We start from the raw sequence: 26503 nt of genomic DNA on the forward strand, positions 1-26503 counted from the left end.
ACTTCCACCCGATCCGCCATCTTGTTTGTTCTCTCTTGTTTGGTTTTAGCAACCGATAATACAGTAGTAAGTAACACACATAGTTAGATATGTGGTGTCATGGTAAGGAGTTCAGATGATGTGGTGGGTAATGTGTTAGGTTGCTAATTGCAAGGTCAGCAGTTCAAATCTACCAGCTTCTCTGAAGGAGAAAGATGAGAATTTCTGCTCCCATAAAGATTTACAGCCTTGGAAACCCTTCAGAGGGTTGCTGAGTTGAAATCAACTCAACAACAGTGGGTTTGGTTGTATCTTTTTTTAAAGATAGCGATTAGTCCAAGAATGAAAAATGAAGCAAAGACAAAAACAAAATCCCTTACCATGGAGTCAATTCCAACTCATAGAGACCCTATATAGTGTTTCTGAGACTGTAAATCCTCATGGGAACAGACAGCTTCATCTTTCTCTCAGGTAAGTTTGAACTGCCAACCTTGCAGTTACAGCCTATCCCATAGGGACACCAAATCAGAAAAGAGAATATAAAATATCAGGGCAAAATTTTAGAAACTGGCCAAGGAAAGCGTCACTGAGAAGGTGCCGTTTGAGGCAATATTTATATAAATTTTGTTTTTACGCAATCCACTTTGATGGATTTAGGTGGTTTCTGTTTTATGTTTTAGCATGTTATTACATGTGATACATTTTAAAGACAATTTCCACAACAGCATTTTGTCCTCATATGTTCTCTTTATCCAATCAGCTGTAGGTGAACATGGTAACTCCCTCCTATCTTCAGAGCAATGCAGTTGGGAGGGGCTCTGCTTGTGCACTCATTCAGGGGTCTGGGCTCCCTCCCTCTGGATACTCTGCCAACCTCTAGTCTTGAGGTTCTACCCTGGGTCCTCTGTGTTGGGAAGAGACAATATGAGATATTGAGCAGAAAGTAATTATGAGCCAGGCCCAAAGATGGGTCATGTCACTTCCACCTAAATTCCATTGGCTGTGTGCCCAGGAAGAAGACAAGATTGCTTTGGTGAACCATTTTATTAGCCATCTCTGCCACAGGTCATTAGTAGCTTGCTGGAGTCTGTGTATAGATGTGGGAAATGCCTATTGGTCTCATAAAATCCTCATGTCTATTTTATATTGATATGTTGATATATGGAGTCCTCATGTGGCACTGTGTGTTAATGAGACTGCAAGGTCAGTTTGAACCACAAGGTCGGCAGTTCAAGTTCACCAGCTTCTCCTCAGAAACCCTATACAGGGTCACTGTGGTCCAGAACTGACTCAACGGCACTTAACAACAATAACAACATGTTGGAGTTAGGATAAGCAATAGACCACAAGGTCTGTTTGAACCACAAGGTTCAAATTCACCAGCCGCTCCTTGGAAACCCATACAGGGTGGCTATGAGTCAGAACCGACTGGACAGCACCTAACAACAACATGTTGTATTTTAACCAATGTTTTAGACACAATGAGCTTTATAACTTATCAGTGGTGCCACCTTCAACAAGGGAAGAAGAATGCGCCGCTCCTTATGTGCTAAGCACTATGCTAGGCATTTTTTAAATGACCTTATTTAATGTATTCAGTCATTCCACTTGGTAGCTGTCATAGTGTGGTGCCTTGAATTTACTTGATGTCTTAATTTCAATGTCTTAATTTCCAATGTCTCAATTTCCATCAAGTGATTGGGTGGGACCATGCTGGGATTAGTTAGTTTTGCCATCCCACTGGGTTTAAAAGAGCCATCTCAGAAGCAGTAACAGATGATCACAGAACCATCAGGAAGGCAGTGCATGAGTGGAGTGTGAGATTCCTACCTGGAAAAGCAGCGACATGGAACAGCTGTAGGCATCTAGGTCCATGGACTGAGTAAAGCTGAGTGTTTGGATATTCACAGACTGGCTAAAATAGCTTTGTAAGATTTACCCAAGCAGGGCAGAGGCCAAGGGGCCACATGTCTGAGAAGCCGAAGACAAGAGTGAGGCATGTCTGCTGTCAGAATAGGGTAAAGAAGGTTGGAGGGTACAGGCATGGCTGACCTCCACTTCATAGGAATCAGCCTTGGGCTGGTTTCGAGTCTGATTCTCCTTTCCCCTTGTGAAACCAGTGGAAGTCAGATATATATATATATATATGGTTCCCACATAGTTTTTGCAGACAGATTGACTTGTGGTCCCCCAAACTATGTGTCAGCTTGGCTGGGTCATGATTCTCAGGGATTTAGCAGATATGTTATGATGCAATTCGGCAGTTATGTAATCATTCCCCCATGATGAGATCAAATATAATCAGTCAATCAGTTGTAAGTGTATTGTTGTTAAGTGTCATCAAGTCAGTTCCAGTTCATAGGGCCCCCATATAGGCTTTCTGAGTAGTATCTCATGGGTTTGAATCTCTGGCTTTGTGGTTAGCAGTCCAGTGCTTATCCTACAGTGCCACACCAGGACTCCATGCTCAGTATCATGCACAATGAATCACCGTAATCCCCTTACAGGAGTCTTGATGTTGTGCTATAGGGTAAGTACTAAACCAAAAGATCAGTTTGAATCAGAAGGCCAGCAGTTCAAACCAACCAACTGCTCTTCAGAAACCCTATACAGGGTCACTGCAGGATAATGCACTGGACCACAAGGTCAGTTTGAACCACAAGGTTAGGAGTTCAAACTCACCAGCCACTTCTATACAGGGTCACTATGAGTAGGAACCAACTTGATGGCACTTAACAACGATGTAAGTAGGCATGAACTCCACCAATGGCGCTTAACAACAATATTGTACATAATAAAGGCAGCATTCTAATCTGGTAGATGATGCTACTGCCTCTGGAGCTCTTTAAAGGCACCATGTATGAGGTGTGGGTATGTTTGTGGATGAGAATGTTCACTGCCAATGCCACTCTGTCACAGGCTTTCAGACACCAAGCCTTCTCTGAGTCCAGAGTTAATACTCCCCTCAGGCACAGCAATTGCATAGGAGTGACTTACTGCCTCACCCTTTTGGGCAAAGCTGAGGTAGCAAGAAAGCACCTTCCTGTAGAAGCCTAATGGGACACCCAGCAGAAGTCTAGGTACAGAGTTCATTACAGCCAGGCTTCCCATCATCATGTCCCCATTTACCAAGCCTAAATACTATGGAATTGTAGTGCAGAACGCTCATGGGGACAGAGGGGGTACTTCTGTACCTGTTGCCATCCAGTTAACTCTTACTCATGGTGATCCCAGGTGTGTCGCAGCCTGTCAGGTTTTCAATGGCTGAGTTTCCTGAAGTAGATCATGAGGCCTGTCTTTTGAGGCACCCCTTGTTGTTGTTGTTGTTAAGTGCCATCGAGTCGGGTCCGACCCATAGCGACCCTGTACAGGGTTTCCGAGGGTGTAAATCTTTACGGGAGTAGAAAGCCTCATCTTTCTCCCGCGGAGCGGCTGGTAGTTTCGAACCGCTGACCTTAAGGTTTCGCAGCCCGATTCGTAACCCCTAGGTGGATGTAAATCTCCAGCCTTTAGTCACCAGGCAAGTACACCACCGCTCACTGTGGGTTAATGCGCCACACTGCAAAGCCGTTTGAACAGCAAGGTCGGTGGTTCAAGCTCACTAGCTGCTCCTCGGAAACCCTATACAGCGTCGCTATGGGTCAGAACCAACTCGATGACACTTAACAACAACAACAAGCCCACTGCTCAGGGACTCCTCTGAGACTAAAACCCAAAATCGGAACCTAAAATCGGTTTTTAAAGCATCAACTACTGGCATCAAGTCAGTTGAGACTCAGAGCGATCCAATAGGACAGAGTAGAACCCTATCCTCAGGGTTTCTGAGACTAAATCAGAATCAGAAGAGCAGACAACCTCCTCTTTCTCCCTTGGAGTGGCTGGTAGATTTAAACTGCCAACCTTGCAATAAGCAGATGTTGTTGTTGTTATAGGTGCTAAAATATGCAACTCAGAGCCATTTCCCGTAGTGCTGGGCTTGCCCCCATTGTCTGGAGATAGCCTCTGAGTCTGACTCTTCTCTTAGAGATCTCAGGTCTCCCAGTCTTCCCCAGAAATAGCTACAGTCCTTTGAGGACTTCACCAAACTGCCTAGAGGTTGTCAGATCATCTGTGGTCATCCCCCCGACCCCAAGGAACTGGGGTGCATGATGCAAATGCAACACAAATGTAAACAAGGGTATAGGGCTGTCTCCCACGTCACCTCTCCTCATTTCTTCCATGTTTAGTTTTCCCTGTAGCTCCTTATTTTTACCTCTTTTTCCTCATTAGTGGAAGGAGATATGTGGGAGGCTACATATCTTGCTGGAGTGGGCAGAGTATACAACCCCCAGGCACTGAGCAGGGATTAAACTCTGGGTTTGAATAGGCCTGGAGGTAGGAGAAAGCTGCCTTTAGATCTGAGATTTCGCCCATTGTGGGAAGGGAGCAGGAAATCTAACAATCAGAGAGAAATCAAACAATTATGGGAAGTGGCCCCTTGACTGAGTCTGTTGATAGACACCTGTTCCAAAGGGAAGTCTCCTTTGTCCATGAACGTTTTGATGTTGGTGTTTTTAGGTGCCATCGAGTCTGTACTGACACACACTGACCTTGTGCACAATAGAACAAAATATGCCCGATGCTACACCATCCTCCAGTCATTGTTAAGCTTGAACCTTTTGCTGCTGCTGCTGTGCCAATTCAACTTGGGCATCATCCCCTTTTTCTGACCCTCCACTTTAGCAAGCATGATGTCCTTCTCCAGGGACTAGTCCATCATGATAATATGTCCAAAGCATGAGACACAAAGTCTCACCATCCTGGTTTCTAAGGAACATTTTGGTTGTACTTCTTCCAACACACATTTGTTCATTCTTCTAGCAGTCTGTGGTGCTTTTAATATTCTTTTCCAACACCATAACTCAAATGCATCAATTCTTCTATGTTCTTCATTATTTACTGTCTATAAAGCTATTCAGAATACCATGGTTTAGGTCAAGCACACCTCAGTCCTCAAAATGACATCTTTGTTCTCAAACACTTTAAAGAGGTCTTGTACAGCAGATTTGCCTAATGTAATACTACATTTGATTTCTTGACTACTGCTACCATGAATGTTGATAGTGAATCCAAGCAAAATGAAGTCTTTGACAACTTCAATCTTTTCTCCATTTATCATGGTCCAGCAGTGAGGATTTTTGTTTTCTTTACATTGAGTTGCAACCTATGCTGAAGGCTGTGGACTTTGTTTTCTATCTGTATTTTAAGTCCTCTTGGCTTTCAGCAAGCAAGATTGTATCATCTGCACATCACAGGTTGTTAACGAGTCTTTCTTTAATCCTGATGTCATGTTCTTTTTCATATAATCCACCTTCTCAGATTATTTGTTCAGTGTACAGACAGAGTAAGTATGGTGAAAGAATACAACCCTGGCACACACCTTTTCTGATTTTACACCATTCAGTGCCTCCTGGTTCTGTTCAAACTGCCTCTTGATCTATGCACAAGTTCATCATGAGCACAATTAATTATTCCGGAATACTCATTCTCCACAATGTTGTCCATAGCTTGTCATGATCCACACAACCATAGTTAACAAAGCACAGGTAAACATCTTTCTGGTATTTTCTGCTTTCAGCCAAGATCCATCTGACCCCTTGGTTCCACGTTCTTATCTGAATCTGGCTTGATTTTCTGGCAATTCCCTATCAATACACTGTTGCAGCCATTTTCTTAAAATCATCTTTAGCAAAATTTTAGTTGCATGTAATGTCGATGATATTGTCTGATGATTTCCCCATTCTGTTGAGTCATCTTTCTTTGGAATGGGCACAAATATAGATCTCTTCCAATCAGTTGGCCAGATAGCTGTCTTCCAAATTTCTTGGCGTAGAGTGAGTGACTCCAGTCACTGCATCAATTTATTGAAAGATTTCAATTTGTATTCCATCAGTTCCCAGAGTCTTGTTCTTTATCAATACCTTTGGTGCACCTTGGACTTCTTCCTTCAATATCAATGGCTCTTGATCATATGTTTTCTCTTGAAATGGCTGAAGATCAACAATTTCTTTTTGGTACAATAATTCTGTATATTCCTTATCTCTTCTTTTAATGTTTTCTACATCATTCAAAAACTGCCCATAAAAGCATTCAATATTTTAAGTCATGACTTGAATTTTTTCTTTAGTTATTTCAGCTTGAGAAATACTAAGTATGTTCTTCCTTTTGGGTTTTCTAACTCCAGGTCTTTGCACATTTCATTATAATACTTTGTGTTCTCGAGCTGAGCTTTGAAATTTCTGTTCAACTCTTTTACTTCCTCATTTCTTCCATTTGCTTTAGGATCTCTGCACTGGGGAACAAATTTCAGCATCTTTTCTGACATTCATTGTAGTCTTTTCCTTCTTTCTTATCTTCTTAATGACCTTTTGTGCTTTCTTCCTGTATGTTATCCCACACTTCTTCTGGTCTTCAGTCATTAGTATCTAATTCATCAAATCTGTTCTTGAAATGATCACTAAATTCAGGTGAGTTATGTTCTAGGCTAAATTTTGGCTCCAATGGATTTATTTTAATTTTCTTCAGCTTCAGCCTGAACTTGCATATGAGCAATTGAAGGTCTGCCCTTGACCTTGGTTTGGCTGATGATGTATTCAATTTGATTTCTGTGTATTTCATCTGGTGAAGTCCATGTGTATAGCCATCTTTTATGTTGTTTAAAATGGTATTTGCAATGAATAAGTCATTGGTCTTGCAAAATTCTATCATACAATCTCCAGCATCACATCTATCACCAAGGCCATATTTTCCAACTACTGATCCTTCCTCTTTGTTTTCAACCTTTGAATTCCAATCACCAGTCATTATCAATACACCTTGATTGCATGTTCGATCAATTTCAGACTGAAAAGTTAGTAGAATTTTTCAATTTCATCACCACTGGCTTTAGTGGTTGGTGCATAAATCTGAATAATAGTGGTATTAACTGGTCTTCCTTGTAGGCATATGGATATTATTCTATCACAGAAAGCATTATACTTCAAGACAGATCTTGAAATGTTCTTTTTGATGATGAATGTTATGCCATTTCTCATCAATTTGTCGATACTGGCATAGTAAATCATATGATTGTCAGATTCAAAATGGCCAATATCAGTCCATTTCAGCTCGCTATTGCCCAGGATATTGATCTTTTATGCATTCCATTTCATTTTTGGCAACTTTCAATTTTCCTAGATTCATATTTTGTACATTCCATGCTCTAATCATTAATGGATGTTTACAGCTGTTTCTCCTTATTTTGAGTTATGCCCCATCAGCAAACAAAGGTCCTAAAAGCTTCTCTATTCATGTTGTTACAATCAACTCTACTTTGAGGAGACAGCTCTTCTCCAGGCATATTTTGAGTGCTTTCCCACCTGAGGGACTCATCTTCTGGCAATATATCTGATGATATCTAGTGGTCTTCATCATACTTCAATATTCAATATTCTGGTGCTATCTGACAGTGTTCCACTGCTATTCATAAGGTTTTCAGTGGCTAAACATTCAGAAGTAGTCTGTCTCTCCTTCTTCCTAGTCTGTCTTAGTCTGGAAGATTAGCTAAAATCTGTGCATTATGGGTGTACTCTGCTGGTGTTTACAATACAATTGGCATTGTGATGAAACTAGTTGTATGATTTGTTGAATGTAAAATTGATAATCTGCCCTGTAAACTTTCACTCAATCCACAATAAAAACTTAAAATAAAATTAAAAATATGATTGGCATAGCTTCCAACATCACAGCTACTGCATGCTACCACAGTACGACAAAGTGACAGACAAACAGTGATTCATGAAGCTATGCGTTCCTTATCCATTGTTTCTCCAAGGACTATACAGGAGTCTTAGCTCTGAGAAGATGTTTCTGGGTGGAGCAACAAACAGGATGCCAACAACAGAATTGGAACCAGACTAAGTGCTACAAAGGAGTTCTCTGAGACAGGGTCAGAATCTTCACTATAGGACCAGCTCTGGTTCTCTCACATATGTTCTCTCTTAGCCTCAGTAAACCTCCTTTTGAGTTTGCTGAGCTATCCCAGCTGGGAGGCAATTGTGGAAACAGAAAAAACTTGGAGACAAACATCTGAGTTAGAATTGTAGCAAATCACCTCATTCATGTGAGCCTTCCTTTTTTAATCTCCAAAATGGCTATATAACATCTTTCAGAGTATTGCAGAGAGGGTTGGTTTAGATACTCAATATGAAAATACCTCATTCAGACAAGGTGCTCAGATAAGATATATCTTAGTTGATTTGGGTTGTTCTTAAAATACAAAAAAACAGTGGAGAAAGGGTATTAATTCTAGCCATTCTTGGTCTAGAATTCTAGAAAGGCAATAGGGAGTTCTGGTTTAGCGCTGTAGGATAAGTACCAGACTACAAGGTCAGTTTGAACTGCAAGGTTGGTGGTTCAAACTCACCAGGTGCTCCTCATAAACCCTATTCAGGGTCACTATGAGTCCAAACCAACTCTACAGCACTTAACAATGCCAACAATGATCAAGGTGACCGGAATCACAAGGAGAACAGTGAGAGGGGAGGTATGACTTGAGGGTGCACTACCACAAGGCCAATCATAGTCTATATGGGGGCTTCCCACAATCTCACAATCAAACAGACCTTGGCTAGTGCCCCAGGACCTCCAGTCCAGACCTGGAAGAGGTGCAGTGTCCCTGGGACCTGCCATCCCTGTAATCTCACCACATTCTGCCCAGGTGCCCTGGGTGTGTCTCTGTTCCAGGAGCTGCGTCCCACCCTCAGCAACCAGAACGCTGTGACCCTTGGGCAAGGGTGGGAGGGAGGAAGTTTGTCCAAGTTCAACACCTTTAGAAATGTTGAGCAGGCAATCTTCCACAGGGTAATTAACTTCTCTTTCTTAACGAAATGGCCTCAAATGCTGAATCTGATTTGTGGAAGCTCTGAGAAACATTCCTGGTCCAGGGACCAAGGTGACAGTTGGTCACAAAACAAATGACAGACTCTTCTTTCTGTCCTACAACCATCATGAGAACTGCTAGCAACATCATCAGAGCTAATAACTTCAAATCCACTTCCACCATCAACCCCCACAAAAATAACAACCACGCTCATGAATTGTTGTTAGGTGCCATCGAGTCAGAACCGACTCATAGCGACCTTATTGCACAGCAGAATGAAACACTGCCCGATCCTGGGCCAAACTCACTATTGTTGCCATGCTTGAGTCCATCGATGCTGCCACTTGGCCAATCCATCATCTCATTACGGGGGGTTGGGGAGGAGTCTTCCTCTTTTTCTCTGACCCTCCACCTTACCAAACATGATATCCTTCTCCAGCAACTGGTCCCTCCTACAATATGTCTGAAGTATGAGAGACGAAGTTTGGCTATCTTGGCCTCCAAGGAGCACTCTAGCTGTACTTCTGCCAAAACGGATCTATTGGTTCTTTTGGCAGCCCATGGCACTTTTAATATTCTCCTCCAACTCATAACTCAAAAGCATCAGTTCTTCTACTGTCTTCCCTATTCACTGTCTTGCTTTCATATGCATATGAGGTTATTGAAAATACCATGGATCGGGTCAGGCACACCTTAGTCTTCAAGCTGACATCTTTGCTCTTCAACACTTTAAAAAGGTCTTGTGCAGCAGATTTGCCATTTGCATTAGTAATACGTCGTTTGATTCCTTGACTGCTGCCTCCATGAGTGTTGATAATTGGTCCAAGAAGAATGAAGTCCTTGACAACTTCAATCTTTTCTCCTTTGATAAAAATGTTGCTTATTGGTCCAGTGGTGAGGATTTTTGTTTTCTTGACATTGAAATGTAATCCAAATCGAAGGCTGTGCTCTTTGATCTTCATCAGTAAATGTTTTAAATTCTCTTCACTTTCAGCAAACAAGGTTGTATCATCTGCATATGACAGGTTGTTAATGAGTCTTCCTCCAATCCTGATGCCACATTTTTCTTCATAGAACCCAGCTTCTTGGATTATTTGCTCAGCATACAAGTTGAATAAGTATGGTGAAAGAATACAACCCAGTCGCACACCTTTCTTAATTTTAAACCATTCGGTGTTCCCATGATCTGTTTGAACAACTGCCTCTTGGTCCATGTACACTCCTCATGAGCATAATTAAGTGTTCCTAAATACTCATACTTCGCAATGCTGTCCATAGCTTGTCATGAGCCACACAATCAAAAGCCTTTGCATAGTCAATAAAGCACAGGTAAATATCTTTCTGATATTCTCTTCTTTTAGCCAAGATCCATCGGACATCAGCAATGATATCCCTCGTTCCACAGCCTCTTCTGAATCTGGCTTGAACCCCTGGAAGTTCTCTGTCAATGTATGCTTGCAGCCATTTCTGTATTACCTAGAGTAAAACTTTTCTCACATGCGAGATCAAAGAGATTGTCCGATGATTTCCTTATTCCACAGGGTCACCTCTCTTTGGAATGGGCACAAATACAGATCTCTTCCAATAGTCAGCCAGGTAGTTGTCTTCCAAATTTCTTGGCATAGAGGAGTGAGTGCCTCCTGTGCCACCTCACTTTCTTGAAATATTTCAATTTTTATACCATCAATTCTTGGTGGCTTTTCTTTGCCAATTCCTTCAATGCACCTTGGATTCTTTGATCATATGCTACCTCTTGAAACAGTTGAACATCAACCATTTCCTTTTGGTACAGTGACTCTGTGTATTCCTTCCATCTTCTCTTGATGTTTTCTGCATCATTCAATAATTTGCCCAGAGAATCCTTCATTAATGAAAGTCAAGGCTTGAATTTTTTCTTCAGTTCCCCCAGCTTGAGAAATGCTGGACATGTTCTTCCTTTTTGGTTTTATGACTCTAGATCTTTGCATATTTTCTTGTAATATTTGACTTTATCTTCTCAAGTTGATCTTTGAATGCTAACTTCAAAAGCCCCTACCAAAATCACACTCAAAACCAAATCACACTCAAAGCCCCTACCAAAATCACATCATCACCATCACCATCACAGCTACTGCCCAACTATATCCTTCATGCTAAAGCCTTCCCTCAAACTCTCATTACCACCCCACCTTCAAAAGCATCATCCTAAAATGCCCAAACCACTATATCGGAATTAAATTGGACACCAGAGAAGGTTCTAGATTTCAAAACAAAATAAAAAACAGTTCCTGTTGAGTCCATTCTGGCTGTAACTCCATGTGAGCTTGAGTAGAACTGGGCTTCAGTGACCAGGTCTTCATAAATAGGTCACAAAAACTTTCTTCTGAGGAATTCTGGATGGACTCCAACTGTCAACCTTTCAGTTAGCCTTTGTATGCTTTAACTATTCAAGAATTGTTGCTGGCCTCAATAGCTCACATTGCAGTTGGGAGAGAAGGAGGTCAAACAAAGAATCTGGACATGGATGAAGGGAACACCATGAAGGGGTCATTGGCATGCTCCCACAGAGGAACCATGGGACAGGGACTTGTGGGCCACCAGGTCCTTCTGTCAGTGAGTCCACATCACACAATAACAACTCAGGACTCCATGCAACAGGTGGATATTGTTGGGGAAACCCAAAGAAAGGGAGGCCTGGTTCCTGCTTTCAGGAGCTGGTCAGGTGGCGATTGGACCACACAGAGCCGGGGGCCCAATGCAGAATAAAGCAAGGAGGGCCTATGTGGGAGGTGGGTGGAGTGTTTAGAGGTAATGGTCAGAGATTAGTGGGATTAGCAAAAGAAGGTTTCAGAGAAGTCTAGTCTCTTGAGTAATGTTTTGAGGAGGAGCAATATGACTTGGAGGGTGAGGCAATTTATAGAAAATTGAAGGCAGTGGTTTTGTGAAAATTGCTGCTGTGACAATCTCTGTACCAGGAGGGGCCATTACTTGTAACACTTCCATGTAACGTTGTCTCAGCTCACCTTCCCAACAGCCTTGTGACATGAACACAGCTGCCATCACATCCAGTTGAGCTAAGCCTCACCAATGAATCAAAGTTCTCAAGCTGGAGCCACAGGAGGAAGGCGCCTTAGCGGAGGGAGGTGTCAGAGCAGAGGCACAGAGGTGGCATAGCTCTGACAGTGTTGATGCACAGATCACTGTGGGTCCTGTGGTGGGGCTCAGGTCATAAGTGACAAGCCTGGACTTGATTTGTGAGCCAATGGGATTTCTGATGCAGGGTGATTTGAGGATCCCAGGTAACAAAAACCTTGGGGGTGTCTTACGAAAATACAGATTCCTAGTCCTCAACCTAGACCAATCAAAATACTTGGAACTTGGAAACATGAATTTTTAACAAAACTCAAAATCTAAACTCACTGTTATCGAGTTGATTCTGACTTATAGCAGTCCTATGGTGGTGGTTATGTGCTGTGGAGTAGGTTCCACCTTACAGCGATCCTGTATAGGGTTCCCAAGGCTGTAAATCTTTACAGGAGCAGAAAGTCTTATCTTTCTCCCACAAAATAGCTGGTAGTTTTGAACTGCTAACTGTGAGATTAGCTGCATGACTCCTAACCACTATGCTACCAGAGCTCCTTGATTTAATCATTAAGTCTTAATAAATAAGGACCCGGCAAATGAGGAAGTTAGTTTAAAAACTAGCCAAGATGACCTCATGGTCGTAGGAAGAGAACAGGATGTATTTAAGCCCACTCAGAGTCCTGGCGCCAGACTGCACAGGCATTTGAACTGCAAAATCAGTGGTTTAAGCTCATCAGCTGCTCCTCAGAAACCCTATACAAGATCACTATAGGTCGGAACCAACTCGATCGTACTTAATAACAACAACAACAGACAGTTATCTCAGAAACTAAGCTTCTGGGACCCTAAAAGGTGGAATGTTTGAGAAGGATTATTGTCTTATTGTGTCTTTTTCTCTAAAGGTTGAATGTTTGAAGAAGTTTATTGCGTTATTGTTTTTTTCCAGAAAGTTCTATCCTGGTGTTAAAATAGATTAACTGTACATCCAAATGTAACTTACCGTATATAATATGCCTGCTTTTGGTAATGAGCAGGACAGTCTTGAGAGATTGTTCTCCCTATCCTCCAGATTGTTGGGTTTCTGTTAATAAAGCTTGGATCACATCTGTCCCCATCTCCGTGATTGACTACAGTGACAGGCAGTAAACCCTTGTTTCAGTGTGGCAACAGCAGTCAAGTGCTAACCACTGTGCCACTAGGGATCCTCAGATTTTCCGTGTACAGTAAAGTCTTAAAGTTTTTTGTAGAAAACAGATACACCTCAGGAAGCCTCACTTGACAACAACACTGAAACTGGTGTGAAGTGGGAGGTGGAAGCTTATTGGTTGATACAAGAGTCAAGATGGGTTAAGGGGGGTCCTGACCTGGGGCACAGACTATGGGAAGGAGTAATGGAAATGGCTCACTTTTATCACACCAAGAGCTGCCCAGAGAACTCATGCACTGCCCCTCGTGGTGCCTGGGTAACTTCCATTGTTCCTCCAAGGCCACCATCCACTCTTGTCCACTCTGCTCTGTGCCCTAGAAACCTAGATGGCTTCAGTGGATCTCTCACTTTTTTAACAGCTTTGTTAAGGTATCATTCACATACCAAACAATTTACCCATTTAAAATGTACACCTCAACAACTTTTAATATATTCAGTTATGCATCCATTGCCACAATCAATTTTAGAACATTGTTATTATTCCAAAAAGAAATACCTATGCTACTTAGCCATTACCCCTCAAACCTCCCTTCCTATTTCCTTCCTCCTAGTCAACTACTGGAGTCCTGGTGTGGCGCTGTGGGTTAATGCGCCAGACTGCAAAGCTGTTTGAACTGCAAGGTCGGCAGTTCAAGCTCACCAGCTGTTCCTTGGAAACCCTATACAGGGTCTCTATGGGTCGGAATCAACTTGACGGCACTTGACAACAACAACAGTCAACTACTGGAGTCCTGGTGTGGCACTGTGGGTTAATGTGCTGAACTGCAAAGTTAGTCTGAACTGCAAGGTCGGCCTTTACAAACTCATCAACTGCACCTCAGAAACCCCTACATAGGGTCATTATGGGTCAGAACCAACTGACAGCACTTAACAACAACAACAACAACTAGTCAACTACCAATTTACTCTCTGTGTATCTAGATTTGTCTACTCTGGGCATTTCATATAAATGGAACCATGTAACATGTACTCCCTGATGACTGGCTTATAGCGAGTCAAGATTCAGCCCAGAGTTGCAGCATTCCTTACAGCATTCCTACAAAGGCCAATTCATATCCTATTCTATGGATATATGGAGTTAAGTATAGCACTGTAGGATAAACGCTGATGGCTAACTACAAAGTCAGTGATTCAAATCCACCAGCCACTTCTTGGAAATCCTATATAGGATCACTGAGTCTGAATCAACTCAACAGCACTTAGCAACAATATATGGCTATACCACATTTTATTTATCCATTCTTTAACTGATGAACACTTTGCTTGTTTCCACATTGGGGCTATTATGAATAATGCTGCTATAAACTCTGGTAGCGTAGTGGTTACGAATCTGGCTCCAAACCACAAGGTCAGCAGTTCGAAACTACCAGCCGCTCCATGGGAGAAAGATGAGGCTTTCTGCTCCCGTAAAGATTTACAGCCTCGGAAACCCTGTACAGGGTCGCTATGGGTCGGAACTGACTCGATGGCACTTAACAACAACAACAAACATTTGTGTACATGTTTTTGAATGGACATACATTTTCAATTATGTTAGGAATACGAGAGGGCTTCAGAAAGTCCATGGAAAAGTAGAATTAAAAGATACTGAAATTTTTCCCACAAATTCCCTTTGTATACTTAGGCGTGGAATTGCTGGGTCACATGAAAACTCTGACCATGTGAAGAACTGCGAGGCTGTTTACCAAAGATGGCGGCACCATTTGACATTCTCAGTAAGATTTGTTGTTCAAGCTTCAAACTGAGTTTGGCCAGTAGAGATAATGGCAGAGATCAGAGAGCAGAGGGGCATGAGGCTGGTGTATTCATCTGGTTTCCTCCCCACGACACTACTATGAGCCAGCTGCATATTTTAGCACAGGCCAGAGCTCTTGTTGGCAACTCTCCCCACAGAGATCCAAGCTTCCAGTTCTTCCAGCATCTCTTTCCCTTGACTCTTTAAACTCTGAGGTTTCCCCACTGTGACAACCCTTGGAGCACTGCTCTATCCTTATGGCTTTCCTTTGAGTAAATATCTCTTCATTAAACTATCCTCAATTTACTCAATTTGAGTATGCCACCTAGTTCATATCAAGCCCCTCATAGGCACAACTACCCTGTGAGGTGTTGTTGTTGTTAAGTGCCATTGAGTCAGTTCCAACTCATAGCTACTCTATATAGGGTTTCTAAAGAATGACTGGTGAGTTTGAACCACCTACCTTGCAGTTCAAACCGACCTTGAGGTCTGGTGTTTATCCTACAGTGCCAAACCAGGTAGTCAGCTAAAATTATCATCTCTCTGGTATACATAAGGAAACTGAGGCAAGGGAAGGTTAAATAACTTGTCAGAGGTCATACAACTAATTAGGGTAACCTGGGATTTGGGCCCTGGCAGTCTGGATCCAGGGCAGTTGAAACAAAGGAAAAAGCCACAGAATGTAACTACAGAAAAACATGGCGATTCAGGACAAGTGAAGCTGACTAGAGTTGGTGCCAGTGGTGACTAAGAGGCTAGAAAGGCCACTGTGTGCCTGCCTGGCAGAAAACCAGGGACAACAAGCTGAGTTTTAGTCACAGAACAGCCATTCTGAGGGAAGACACTGTCATTGGCTCCCCCTGAGCTCTCCCTTGCAGGAGCTGAGGCTACCCAGTCAGGGGCTGAGCTCCATGGGGCAGAGGTGAAGCTGATGTAGGAGTGAAGGTGTCCCAACCTGTCCCGAGCCAGAACCCTGAGGCCCTGATGAGCAGGGTGGCCTAGGTGTGGCTGGTGTGACCAACAGGATTTACTCTATTGGGAAAATACTTCTGGGACTTGCTTCCTTTCAGGCCTGGATGCTCTCTAGGAGCACAGGATAAAAGCGGAGATCAGGCAGGAGGGGAGGGGAGGGCAGCCATAACCTCAGAACCGGGAAGAGCCACAAGACCAAGGAAATGTTCTTCTGCCTGCTCAGTGGGTTGGCTACGTTGGCTGCCTCCTTCCTGCTCCTGAAACTCAGCACCTTTTACTGGACAAGGAGCTACCTTCCTCCTGGCCCTTTCCCTTTCCCTATCCTTGGAAACCTGGGACAACTAAGCTTTCAGCTGCATCCAGAGACACTACTCCAGGTAGGGATCTGTCTTTGAGTTGGAGACCTTAAAGGAGTGGGTAGATTCACCCTCTCACACTTCCTTTCTTTCCTCCCAGAGACCCTGGGAATAGCATAAAGAAACTGGGCCAGCACAAAACTAGACCAAACCCATTGCTGTTGATTCTAGCTCATGGTGGCCCCATGTGTTGCAGAATAGAACTGTTCCAATATTGCAAAGTCATTTGAACTGCACCAACTGTTGGTGGTTCAAGCTCACCAGCTTCTTCTTGGAAACTCTATACAGGGTTGTTATGGGTCAGAATTGAGGGCACTTAACAACAACATAGGGTTTTCTTGCTTGTAATCTTTAAAGAAGGATCCCTGATGGTACAAAGGTCAAGCACTAGGCTGCTAACCAGAAGGTCAACACTTTGAACCAGGGCTTTGATTGGTTCATTCTTGTTTGACCCCCTGCCTTTCCAGATATACAGAGTCTGAATCTGCATTTTAACAAGATCCCCAGATAATTGTTCTGTATGCACAAGAACCCATTATACTTTAGACTATCTGGAAGGAAAATGCAAATTATCAGTAGGGGATCAATCTGGAATGAACTGGTTTGAAACTCTGACTGGAAGGAGTTTCCTGAAAAGTCACTTAGGATGGGAGTTGGTAGAAGGGAAATAGGACCCCCACACAGACACACTTCTGAATTGCTACACTAAGCCCCCTTCTAGGGGTGGGGCCCATCAGTTAGAGGGCTTCTGTTTTACTGAGTGAGATTTCAAATCCTGGGCCAGAGCTCATCTGTTTCTGAAAATAATGGAGAAGGTGGGAAACCCTGCCCTGCCCCTGCCCTGCCCCCAACACACTCACCTCTCTTCTCCATTTAATCAATGTTGAACAAATACGTATCTTTAATATCAGGGGAAGGATAGGGTTACTATGATTCCCATATTGCTTGTGAAGTGGAAAGTGCGTTGAGAGTCAGGAGACCTAGGTTCAAGGTCCTGGTGTTTTACTAACTCTTTTGGCTTCCATTTTCTACTCCAAAGAAAGGATATAAGGATACTTACTTTGCTTCCTTATTTTGAGGACAAACTCAAGTAGCATATGTACAGCCCTTTCTAGACACTGTTGTTGTTGTTAAGTATCACCCTGGAGTCAGTTCTGACTGTGACCCTGTACAGGGTTTCTGAGGCTGCAAATCTTTGCATGAGCAGAACGCCTCATCTTTCTCCCACAGAACAGCTGGTAGTTTTGAACTGCCGAACCTTGAGGTTAGCAGCCTAATTCATAACCACTAAGTTACCAGAGCTCCTTGACACTAAGCCGTCATAAACCAGTTATTTAATGTAATTTGAAAAACGGATACAGCATACCCACCCTCAGGACCTTGGGGTCCAAATGAGGCACCGTGTTAACTGCTGTACCCACACTACTGTCCAGGTACAGGGAGCTTGTGACCCAGCTGGCCCAGTGCTGGCTGTGGGAACCGCAGTTTGGCTTGCTTGAGGAATAGGGGTATTCTGAGAAGTAAGGTCCCTGGGGGTGGGGGAATTCATGACAAGAGGAATGCCCCTGGCTCTCTCTGCAGCTGGCCAAGGCTCATGGCAGTGTGTTCACTGTGTGGGTGGGCCCAACACCTGTGGTGGTGCTGAGTGGCTTCCAGGCGGTGAAGGCAGCTCTGGTCTCCAACTCGGAGCAGTTCTCTGGCCGGCCCCTCACCCCTCTCTTCCGGGACCTGTTTGGAGAAAGAGGCAAGGCTGCCCTTCCAGTTGGGGAGGAGGGGTGGCTGAAGGTGATGGGCCTGGGCTGACCCTGAACTATATTAAGAGAAAGGAAACTACCAGGAGGACCAGAGGGTGGGGAGTGGAGCCTTAGCTTAGCCCCTTCCCAGCTGTGTGATCTTGAGCAAATCAGCCTCACTCAGCTTCTGTGTGCTCCTCTGTTACATGTGGATAGTGACCGCTTTCACCGCTTGCAGATGTGCAGGAGGTGAGTGAGCCAGTCATGGGATAATGCCCGCACAGTAGAGGACCCGGCTCAACAAATGTCCCTGCCTGTCCTCCAAGCACCTCCCTTCCACCCCTTCTTTGTCTCCTCCGCCAATTCTCATGGAGGCTCTTCAAGGCAAAATTAAGCTGAGCATGGCTGAACCCGTGTTGAGGGCACTGGGCTCACTGCTGTCTCCCACAAATGCCCCTCACTCTGCCCAGCCCAGAGCTGGCTGGAAAGTTGTTCTGGAGTCTGCCTTCCAGGCCCAGGTGAGAGTGAGGTGGCTTTAGCCTGCAAGGCTGAGAGGCATTGCTCACTGTCCTACCTGGGCCCAGGAATCATCTGCAGCAATGGACACATGTGGCGGCAGCAGAGACGCTTCTGCCTGGCAACGCTTCGAGGGCTGGGCCTGGGCAAACTGGCGCTGGATCTGCGGCTGCAGGAAGAAGCAGCAGAGCTGGCCAAGGCCTTCAGCCAGGAACAGGGTGAGGAACAGGCTTACTCTGTGTGTATGCGGTGTGTGTGTGTGACCATTAGAAGGGGTTTTGTGATCCATCAGTACAGACATTTCTACAGGGCTGATGGACACAGACAGGAGTGCCCAACCCACTGGGGAGCCAGAAGCCCTCTCGTCTATAACAGAGGAAGGTCCTCCCCCAACATCCCAGGCCCTCACCCTTCCAAAGCTTTGCACACATCTTTCATTTTTCTGGAATATCCTAGCTCATACCCTTCACTCCCTACCCCTTCCTGCAGACCTGGCTGAGGTTACCTGCTCTAAGAAGCATGCCCTGAGCTCCAGGCACAGCTAGTCCTACCACTGGTTGTCTGTAGTTCTGATGTCAGTCTATTGTTTAACCTGTCACTGAAAACCCAGTACCTGCCATAGGGCCTGGCTCATAGAAAGTGCGCACTAAACTTTTGTTGAATGAATGGATGAGGAATGAGGGAGTAAAAGAGAATATTACAAGATTGTACAAGTGCTCTTTGTGCCTCTTCACCTTGAACTCTGACCCTTTGCCCTCAGGTAGACCCTTCGACCCTCAGGTGCTCATAGTCAGGGCCACGGCCAGAGTCATCGGGGCCCTCGTGTTTGGCCGCCACTACCCCTCGGAGGATCCCCTGTTTCAAGAACTGACTCAAGCCATCAACTTTGGCCTGGCCTTTGTCAGCACCATTTGGCGCCGGGTAAGTTGAAATTGAGGGAGCTCTGGTGACACTATGGTTAAGCATTAGGCTGCTGACTGAAAAGTCAGTTGTTCGAACCCATCAGCTGCTCCTTAGAAGAAAGATGCAGCAGTCTGCTACCATAAATAATGACAGCCTTGGAAACCCTACGGGCCAGGTCTATTCTGTCCTATAGGATCACTATGAGTCTGAATCAACTAGATGACAACGGGGTTGGTTTGTTAAGTTGGCATAGTGTTGTTCCACGGTAGAATACCCACCTTCCATAAGAGAGACCCTGGTTTGATTCCTGGCCAATGTACCTCATGCACATCTACCACCCCCCTCCCCATCAGTGAAGGTTTGTGTCTTGCTATGATACTGAACAGATTTCAACAGAGCTTCCAGACTAAGAAGGAGTAGGAAGAAAGGCCTGGCAATCTACTCCAGACAATCACCTAATGAAAGCCCTATGGATCACAGCAGTCAGATCCACACCAATTATAACGAAGGTCCAGGAACAGGCAACATTTTATACTTCTGTGCATGAGGTTGCCATGAATCAGGGGCCAACTCAGTGGCACTTAACAGTAACAAGTTGACACTGTGGATGACAGGTGTGCTGGCCCCTAGGCAGCTGGGGTTCAGAGCAGACAGGGTGAGAGGTGGGCAGGATGGACGCCTTAGGACTTGAGTGAGTTGAACCAGTTAAAATATCAAACCTCATTTGTTGTGGCTCACCGTGATTGTATGGGCAGTAAGTATGAACAGGGTTACATCCTCATAAACACACCTTCCCAAACTGCAACATCCAAGCTAGAACCTGGGCACCACTCTCTGCTACCACTATTCTCACTTCTCCCTAGATTGGTTTTGGGGTCTCCAGACAAGAGGCAGCCCATGTCTGAGACAAGCCCATCTTACAGCCCCTAAGTGTAGCACTTAGGATAAGCCCTGGACTGCTAACTGCAAGGACGGAGGTTCAAACTCACCAGCCACTTCTTGGAAACGCTATACAGGGTCTCTATAAGTAAGAACAAACTTGATGACACTTAACAGCAACAAGGCAGATCTTGGTGTCTGATTCAGGGACAAGTACCTGTGCAAGCCCTAGGCAGGCCTCTTTCCCTACAGCTGTACGACATATTCCCCTGGGCCCTCCGCCACCTGCCGGGACCCCACCAGGAGATATTTAGGTACCGGGAAGCTGTACGGGACTTCATCCACCAGGAGATCAGCAGGCACAAGCTCAGGGCACCTGAGGTCCCCAAGGACTTCATCAGCTGCTACCTGGCCCAGATCTCTAAGGTGGGCCTGGAATGAGTATAAAGGGAGGGAGGGAGGGAGGGAGCTAGCTGCTTTCCCAGGTTGCACTTCCTTTCCAGGCCCTGGCCTCTGTTCCTCATTACTGACCCAGGCCACACACTCTCAGAGCACCCCCATTTGGGTTTTCCTCTCTATCCTTGTCCATTGTGGGAAGCCAAGAACCTGGCTGATGTCAGGTCCAGAACCCCAAGAGCAGTCTCTCTTCAGTGAACAGCCCTGAGAATGAGACCCTCACAAGGTTTGACTCAGAGGAATTCTAATCCCACAAATCTGGGGACAAGCTGGAACTCATGGGCAACAAGGCTCTGTGACAGGGGAGCTTAACACCCACCTGGACTGCTCTTCCCCAACCAGGCCAAGGATGACCCTGTGTCCACATTCAATGAGGAGAACCTGACCCAGGTGGTGATTGACCTGTTTCTGGGGGGCACAGATACCACAGCCACCACCCTGCGCTGGGCGCTCCTCTACATGGTCCAGCACCAAGCCATCCAGGGTAAGGGTCCTCATCACCCTGGCGGACTCCCACACTCATCGTCCATGTCAGGCAATGGTCCCTGCCCACACCTCCCTCTCTGGCCTGAGCCCAGGTGTGAGACCTGCTCTCATGGCTATGGTATCACGGCTTTGTAGTTAGACAGGAAGGACCTCAAGTCCTACCTGCTACTTACTGCGTGAATTTGGATAAATCATTCAACTTCTAGGGAACAGGGTAAAATGGAGCGATATTATTTCACTCATTCTGCAATGATTCAATACCTACTAAGTGCCAAGCCATGTGTTAACGCCCCCCTCAAAATCACAGTCTTGGAGGGAGAAAGGTGACGGAAAGTCTCTTGGAGGCAAAGGAAGAGAATCTAAATTCAAATCCAGGCTCCACCAATTTTGTGACCTTGAGCAAAATTACTTGTCCTGTTTGAACCTCAGTTGTCCCATCTATAAAACAGAAACAATAGTGCCTATCCCATAAGGTTCATTGTACAGAGAATGCCTGGTGCAAAATAAAAAGTGTTCCACTCTAGGTTCCTGCACTTCTTGGAACTTCTTCCTCCCCCTCCAAGAGCAAACCCTGAAAAATCTTGCTCAAGGAAGCAAGCTGGGCCTCAGGAAGGGTCTCTCCCATGAAAGTGCAGGTCACGGGGTGAGGTGACAGACTGTGGGCCTCAGCAGCCTCCATAGGCTGGATGGGGACAAGGGTGGCAGAGTAGGTGGACCAAGCTGCCGGATGCCCTCCCTGACCCATGTGGATCTGCCTGCAGAGCGGGTGCATCAGGAGCTAGATACAGTATTGAGCGCCACCCAGGCTGTCTGCTACGAAGACCGTGAGCATCTGCCCTACACCCGTGCCGTCATCCAAGAGGTGCAACGCCTCAGCAGTGTCGTGGCCGTAGGTGCCGTGCGCCAGTGTGTGACCTCCACTTGTGTGTGTGGTCACCCTGTGCCCAAGGTAAGTGACCCCATCAGACACAGCACCTGAAGAAGAACCCTTCAATGTCCTTCCTGTACAGCACAGACAACTGCTACAACTACTGCTTACATGCCTCCTACTAATCCATCATTCATCTCGCTGCCATCTCTCATTCATCCATCCACCCACCTACCTTACCTACCTAACTACCTCTGTCTGTCTATCTATCTATCTATCTATCTATCTATCTATCTATCTATCTATCTATCTATCTATCTATCTATCTAGAGTCCTGGTATAGTGCTGTAGGTTAATGCACTGGACTGCAAAGTCAGTTTGAACCTCAAGATTGGTGGTTCAAGCTCACCAACTGCTCCTTGGAAACCTTATACAGGGTTGCTATGGGTTAGAACTGACTCGACAACAGTAACATCTTTCTATCTAATCTATGACATTTGGAGGTTTCAGTGCAGCACTCAGATGAAGCCAGATTAGGATGAAAAAACCTGGCAATCTACTTTTAAAAAAAGCCAGCAGTGAAAATCCTGTGGATCACAACTGTGTGATCCATATACGAATATAGGGATAGTGCAGGACTGGGCAGCATTTAGTTGCATTGCGCGTGGAGTCACTGGAGTGAGTAGGAGTGAACTGGATGACAATGGTTTTCCAGCCCTCGGATCTTTCCAATATTTTCAGTTCACATAGATTTTATACAGTTGTGATGATGTTGGCCTACAGATAGCATGGCTCTTCTACACCAGTGGTTTACAAACTTCAAGGGACATCAGAGGCACCTACCTGCAGGGATTCTATCCAGTAGAAGGAAATCACTAGATCCAGCCTCACTCAAGGGAAGGATGTGAACACTAGGAGTTAGGGATCCTACCAGAGGTGGACTGTTTTAGAGGTAGCCTACCAGAGGAGACATTCTAATGGACATGAAGCAGATTCACTCATCTTTCTTGTGTAGATACAGGACAATCCCCTGTGCACAGAGGTGGTGGCTAGAACCCCATGACTTTCCTCAGAAAGCAGTCTTGCCTTTTCACTGATATTCCAGCCCCTACTTGGTGAACCCCATGTAGTACACTATCAATGTGGTGAGGAGAGAAAGTGTGGGGGCTGTCTCCTCTTTCATCAGTGGTTCAGCACTTACAGACCCTGGTGTGGGACAGATTTGACCTCAAGGATCTGCCAAGATGTGATTATTAATTTAATTCTCAGATTAAGCCCCTACCTCCACACATTTCTTTTTCACAACAAACCTTTCCTACAGTTGTTGTCACTCATTTTTTATAGGTGGGGAAACTGTTTTAGAGAACTCAAGTAGCTGCCCAAAGACACAGTAACTGAGTTTGAAATTCATGTTCTCCTGATTCCTACAGCACCACACCAGAACTCCATATTGCTCAAAAAAAACAGGTCCCTCTAGGTGGTTACAAGTTAGGCTGCTATCCTCAAGGTCAGCAGTTCAAAACTACCACCTTGTTCCACAGGAGAAAGATGAGCCTTTCTGCTCCCATAAAGATTTAGAGCCTCGGAAACCCCACACGGGATCACTATGAGTCAGAACCAACTCCACAACACATACCACCACCAGGGAAATAAAAAGAGTCCTCGTAGCACTCTGGATTAGGCATTGGACTGTTAACTGAAAGGTCGACGGTTCAAACCCACCAGCTTCTCCACAGGAGAAAGATGAGACTGCATGCTCGAAATCAACTCAGTAGCAATGGATTTGGTTTGGTTTCAGTAGACTGGCTGTTCTTGAACTGTCCTTGGCAGTGAGTGGCCAGCAGGGTCATAAATCAGTCAAGGCTTTTCCAGAATATATGAGTAGAACCACATCATCAGCTCATCCTGCTGTTGGCAGTGGCAGGAGAGCCTGGGTCCAGACCTTCTAAAAGCTTGCCAAGTTAGGTCAAGTTTCAGAAGGAGGGAGCCAGGGTTAAATTCTGTTTTATGCCATTTGGAATTGGAGATTTCCATGAAGAGTCCATTTATGCCAATCTACTTCTAGGAATTGTTCCATGCTAAAGGCCCTGGGGGAACATTAACAGTGTGGAATCAATATTGAACTCTTATAGCTTGGACAAGAGATGTCTCCTGAAAAGTAGAATCAAAGTTTGACAGCAGATCATTAAAAACTACAAATACAACTGTTTCTTAGCCATTTCCTCAGCTGAGTCGTAGTGACAACAGCAATGGTCCTTAATAAAAACTGTTGTCTTTCAAGTCTCTCTCTTCAGACACGCTGTTCATTTGTGAACCCCAAACCTGCTATTTACTGAGGAGAAGGTGTCACAAAGTCCCCAGGGGTTAGTTACCTAACAAGGGGACTGCACTGTAATTTGAAGGCAGAGAAGGTTGTCCTTTTGTGTTTTGGACAGGCTGTGCTCTGAGCCTATTACATGAATTAAGATGGTGTGTTGCTATAGTATAAGCATTGGACTGCAAAGTCAGTGTTGTTCAAGCTCACCAGCCACTCCTTGGAAACCCTATACAGGGTTGCTATGAGTTGGAACCAATTTGATAGTACCTAACAACAACAATGTCACTTTGCAAATACTCTAGAACATCACCCAGCCAGATTAGCAACTATTTTGAAGGAACAAAAGATTCTTGTCCAAAGCCTCTTCATCTAAAAGTAATTGATAAGAACTGTTGTCATGCAGTTGTTGCAGTTAGATGGGTTTCCAAGGCTGTAAATCTTTACGGAAGCAGAGAGTCTCATCACTCTGCAGATCAGCTGGTTAGTTTGAACTGCTAAACTTGTGGCTAGTAATCCAGCCCTCTGGTCCCCACCTCTGTGCTGTTTGGTAAGTGAGCCGTGGGGCATGAGATTTTCCTCAGCACCCCTGAAGCTGGATGTCCTGGGTTCCTAGAACCATGACCAACACCATTCTTGCTCCACTTGTCCTCTTTTTGCTGCTTCTGGCCAGCCCACAGCCTACATGGAAAAGGTAGAAATTACCCTGACAGGCTCCTTTCTTCTCCTTCTGATCAGGCCAATGATTCTAATCACTCATTTCTCCTTTGAGATACCAAAACGGATAGGGTAAGGTTACAGTCAGAATCCAGGTGGGGGTTTGTTTTCCTTCCCCAACCCTAAAGATTTCTCTCGTTCTCTTTCTCTGTCACTAATACACACACACACACACACACACACACACACACACGTTGTTCCAGAGTTTATTACCCTGTGTAGGATTTGGTCTCCTCCATTCATGCCAACAGAGTCCTAGTGTGGTGCTATGGGTTAATGTGCTAGACTGCAAAGTTGTTTGAACCACAAAGTCAGTGGTTCAAGCTCATCAGCCGCTCCTCCGAAATCCTATATAGGGTTGTCATGGGTCGGCACCTACTCAACATTGCTTAACAACAACAATAACAAATTCATGCCAACAGCCTCTTGCCTTCTTCATACAATTCAGAAACTCTGTGTCTCTAGACCTGGGTTGGGGGTCTTCAGGGCTTCCCTTGTGCCACATCAGTCCATTCACTGATGTGAGTCTGGAGGGAGGGAACCCAGGAAAGGCCTGCTGCCCCTGCTCCCTATTATTGTCTAAGCTTGCTTTGACACAGTGTCAGGACTGGGCACGGGGTCATCTGAGGCTCCCTGAGCCATACCAGCTTCTCTTCTGCAGGGCACCATCATCTTGCCCAACCTGGCCTCTGTGCTCTATGACCCCAAGTGTTGGGAGACTCCCCGACAATTCAACCCCAGCCACTTCCTAGACAAGGATGGAAACTTCATGGTCAATGAGGCCTTCCTGCCATTCTCTGCAGGTGCTGGGCGCAGTGCTGGGTCCTGGGTGGTGGGTGGGGGTATGGTGAGGCAGACACAGGGACAGCTGCCACCCTCTGAGATTTTCCTCTGCTTCCAGGTCACCGGATGTGCCCTGGGGACCAGCTGGCCCGGATGGAGCTCTTCCTAATGTTTGCTACCCTGCTCAGGGCCTTTGAATTCCAAATGCCAGAAGGGAGCCCCGGGCTCAGTCTGGAGTATGTCTTTGGGGGTACTCTGCAGCCCCAGCCCCAGAAGATCTGTGCAGTGCCCCGGTCCCAACTGTAGCCAGTTGGGGTCAGGAGATCTGTACCCCACAGAGTCCTTCCTCAGTCTCTCTTGCTCCTGCAGAGTTGGAGAAGAGGAAGAATAGCTCAGCAACTCATGGCTCCCTTAATACAAGTTCTTTGGGGTGGCATTAGAGGCTAGGCTTATTAAGGATTTTATAAAAATAGCTCCGTTTGGGGACCTCTTCTTTGGCAGGGAAAGATTTTACGAAGTTTGTTAAGATTGGACATTAAATCGTTCCACAGGTTAATCCGGGGAATCAAGCTTCACAAAGTAACAGCTAAGTAGGTTCAGAGGGAAAAGCTTTCAGGCAAAGGTTTTTAATGCTATT

General features: G+C 45.1%; 1 protein-coding gene across 1 annotated transcript; it reads left to right on the forward strand.

The window, feature by feature from the left end:
* The first annotated feature begins 2835 nt into the window (after nt 1-2835).
* Nucleotides 2836-26172, forward strand: LOC102812947 (cytochrome P450 2J2-like). The gene is made up of 9 exons (XM_006869836.1): nt 2836-2850; nt 17793-17955; nt 18529-18678; nt 19221-19381; nt 20495-20668; nt 21041-21182; nt 21946-22133; nt 25745-25886; nt 25985-26172. Exons 1-9 carry the CDS (start codon nt 2836-2838, stop codon nt 26170-26172), a joined length of 1323 nt encoding a protein of 440 aa, XP_006869898.1.
* The last annotated feature ends 331 nt before the right edge of the window (nt 26173-26503 follow it).

This window comes from Chrysochloris asiatica, unplaced genomic scaffold, assembly GCF_000296735.1.
Source record: "Chrysochloris asiatica unplaced genomic scaffold, ChrAsi1.0 scaffold00135, whole genome shotgun sequence".
Classification (NCBI taxonomy): Eukaryota; Metazoa; Chordata; class Mammalia; order Afrosoricida; family Chrysochloridae; genus Chrysochloris; species Chrysochloris asiatica.